Genomic DNA, 2,879 nt, shown 5'->3' on the forward strand with positions numbered 1-2,879 from the left:
TCACAACTATTTATAATGGTGGATTTGTCTAATTGTCCTTCAGTTCCCACAAAGACTGCCTCCAAAACGTTGTTAAAAGCAGAGCTACAGTGGGTGTTCAGTATTATTGATATTGGTATAGTGGGTGTTCAGTATTATTGATATTGGTACAGTGGGTGTTCAGTATTGTTAATGTTGGTACAGTGGGTGTTCAGTATTATTGTAAAATAGTGTTAGAGAGGTATTAACAGGAAGGCTGTTTAGTTTGAGATGGTCTTGGTGCCTTAGTCACTTCATTATGTATCATCAGATAACTTGGGGATTTTGATTGATTTTCCATTTCAGTAATCTGTATTTCTCTTCCAGACACACAGTGGCCCCTCAAATGGGTTTTTCTGTGCTTTACAATGGAACGGGATCATCAGGTGATGGATTCTACATCACAGCCTTCCACACACTGGGCAATAAGAACTACCTCATCCTAGCTCTCTCTATAATATACATCATCACTCTAATGGGTAACTTTGTTCTGTTAGCAGTCTTCATTATGAACCCAAGCCTTCAAAATCCAAAATATGTTGCAGTGTGCAATTTAGCTGTGGTGGACATCTCTTTGAACAGTGTTATCATCCCCCAGATGGTGCCTGTATTTGTGTTCAATCTGAACTACGTCTCCTTTGGGACGTGTTTCTCTCAGATGTTCTGCATGCATTTATTTGGTGATATGGAGTCCTTCTCCCTGGCTCTCCTAGCATACGACCGTGTGATAGCCATTTGTTTCCCTCTGCGTTACCTCACCATCAACACCAACCTGAGGATGCTGCTCATCCTGCTAGGTATCTGGACCCTGGCCTTCCTCTTGGAGGTCTACCCTGTCGCCCTGGCCTCTAGCCTGCCTTACTGTGCCTCTAGGGTGGTGCAGAGCTGCTGCTGTGAGCACGGCCCTGTATACAGACTGGCCTGCTCTGACATCTCTTTCAACAGGAAACTAGCAACAGCTAAAACTCTGGCTGTCCTGTTAGGCCCCCTGTCCTTCATCATCTTCACCTATGCTGTGGTGGTGGTTGCGGTGCTGAAGTTTGCCTCCACTACCCAGCGGTGGAAAGCCTTCCACACCTGTCTCACTCACCTGCTACTGGTACTGGTGTACTACCTCCCTGTCATCCTGGCCTACGTCCTAGGTAAACACAGGGATGACTGTTTACTTCAAAATCAAATCAAATATAATCGTCACGTTCACAGTTTCCCACAGTTATAAAAGGTTCAGCGAAATGTTTATGTGCTCTTCGCCACAACTTGTATACCTGCTGTAAACTGTATTCTCCCTAAGTGTAGGTCAGGAATAAAGGAGGACTCTGACTAATTTGCCCCCAAGTGTGTGTTTATTGTACTGTATAAGTTGTCATTCAAATGAGCACTAGCACATTGCATTTTAGTAGATGCTAAGTGCCTTACTCAAGGGCACATTGACAGATTTTTCACATAGTCAGCTTTGGATTCAAACCAGCAACCTTTCAGTTACTGGTCCAAACCTCTTAACCACTAGGCTACCTGCCGCACATCTGAGTTGTCTGGTTGCTAGGCTTTGACAAGTGGGAGCGTACAGCATGTCTCAGCGCACAAGTTCCTTCTTATCTTAGCTGAATATCATAATTGGCTGTTAATACTATCAATCAACATGTCAAAGTCACTGGATGTGTGTCTGTTTGTCCCTTCCCTCCTAGGTAACCTGCGCTTGGTGCAGTCCCCAGACCTCCTGACTGCCATCCTCACTGTGTCTGTCACCCTGCCACCCATGCTCAACCCTATCATCTACAGCCTAAAGACAGAGGAGCTGCGGGAGAAAATCATCAAACTGTTTGTAAAGACAAAAGTTACTTCTCACAAATGAGACTTTGCGTGGAGTTGTTGATCGTATTTTCAAATCTGCAGCAAAAACTCAAGAACTGTAGATATAAGAAAAGTTTCCAAGTAAGGTGACATTCCCCTTGCATTTTGAATCTATTTCATTCCAGCAGTTTTCTGTTATGACTGTTTTATGAACACTCTAATTATTTAGATAATTGCAATAAAACAATGTCTGACTATTCTTCTGTTGAACACTTAATATTTGCATATAATAGATTTAACATATTTTATTGTGATAAATTAATTCAATTCAAACTTCTAATTTCAAATATTGTTTTTGGTGCTTTTCAGATACAAGTTTTTATGCCACAGCTGTAATCATGGAGTGTTTATATATTATAATAACATTAATTACTGGACGAATTCATTTTGCATCCACCATAAAGAATGTGTTCTTAACTGACTTGCCTAGTTAAAGACTATATTTAAAAAATATATATATTTTTAAAACTATTAACAGAAAGGCACAGCATATCCAGGTAAAATCATTATGAATGCGGACAGTACAGGGCATGATGAGTGAGGACAGGTATTTGTCACATATAGTGATCATCACATACAATTATGGCATGGAGGTAAAGTTTTGCAAAGTATCTAGATAAACAGTATTTACGTTGAAAGAGTTCAACTGTAATCAAATAACATACATTCATTAGTTCCACTAGATGGCACTAAAACATATTCACTGGCAGAGACACACTGTAGGGCTCTGTTCAAAGGTCAAATGAGTAACACTAAGACATACATTCATTAGTTCCACTAGATGGCACTAAAACATATTCACTGGCAGAGACACACTGTAGGGCTCTGTTCAAAGGTCAAATGAGTAACACTAAGACATACATTCATTAGTTCCACTAGATGGCACTAAAACATATTCACTGGCAGAGACACACTGTAGGGCTCTGTTCAAAGGTCAAATGAGTAACACTAAGACATACATTCATTAGTTCCACTAGATGGCACTAAAACATATTCACTGGCAGAGACAC

At 40.6% G+C, this 2,879-nt stretch overlaps 1 protein-coding gene across 1 annotated transcript; it reads left to right on the forward strand.

The window, feature by feature from the left end:
- The first annotated feature begins 364 nt into the window (after positions 1–364).
- or40a1 (odorant receptor, family 40, subfamily A, member 1) lies at positions 365–1,952 on the forward strand. The gene is made up of 2 exons (XM_046315961.1): positions 365–1,160; positions 1,704–1,952. Exons 1-2 carry the CDS (start codon positions 365–367, stop codon positions 1,868–1,870), a joined length of 963 nt encoding a protein of 320 aa, XP_046171917.1. The 3' UTR covers positions 1,871–1,952.
- Positions 1,953–2,879: the final 927 nt, after the last annotated feature.

This window comes from Oncorhynchus gorbuscha, linkage group LG19 (assembly GCF_021184085.1).
Source record: "Oncorhynchus gorbuscha isolate QuinsamMale2020 ecotype Even-year linkage group LG19, OgorEven_v1.0, whole genome shotgun sequence".
In the NCBI taxonomy this organism is placed as follows: domain Eukaryota; kingdom Metazoa; phylum Chordata; class Actinopteri; order Salmoniformes; family Salmonidae; genus Oncorhynchus; species Oncorhynchus gorbuscha.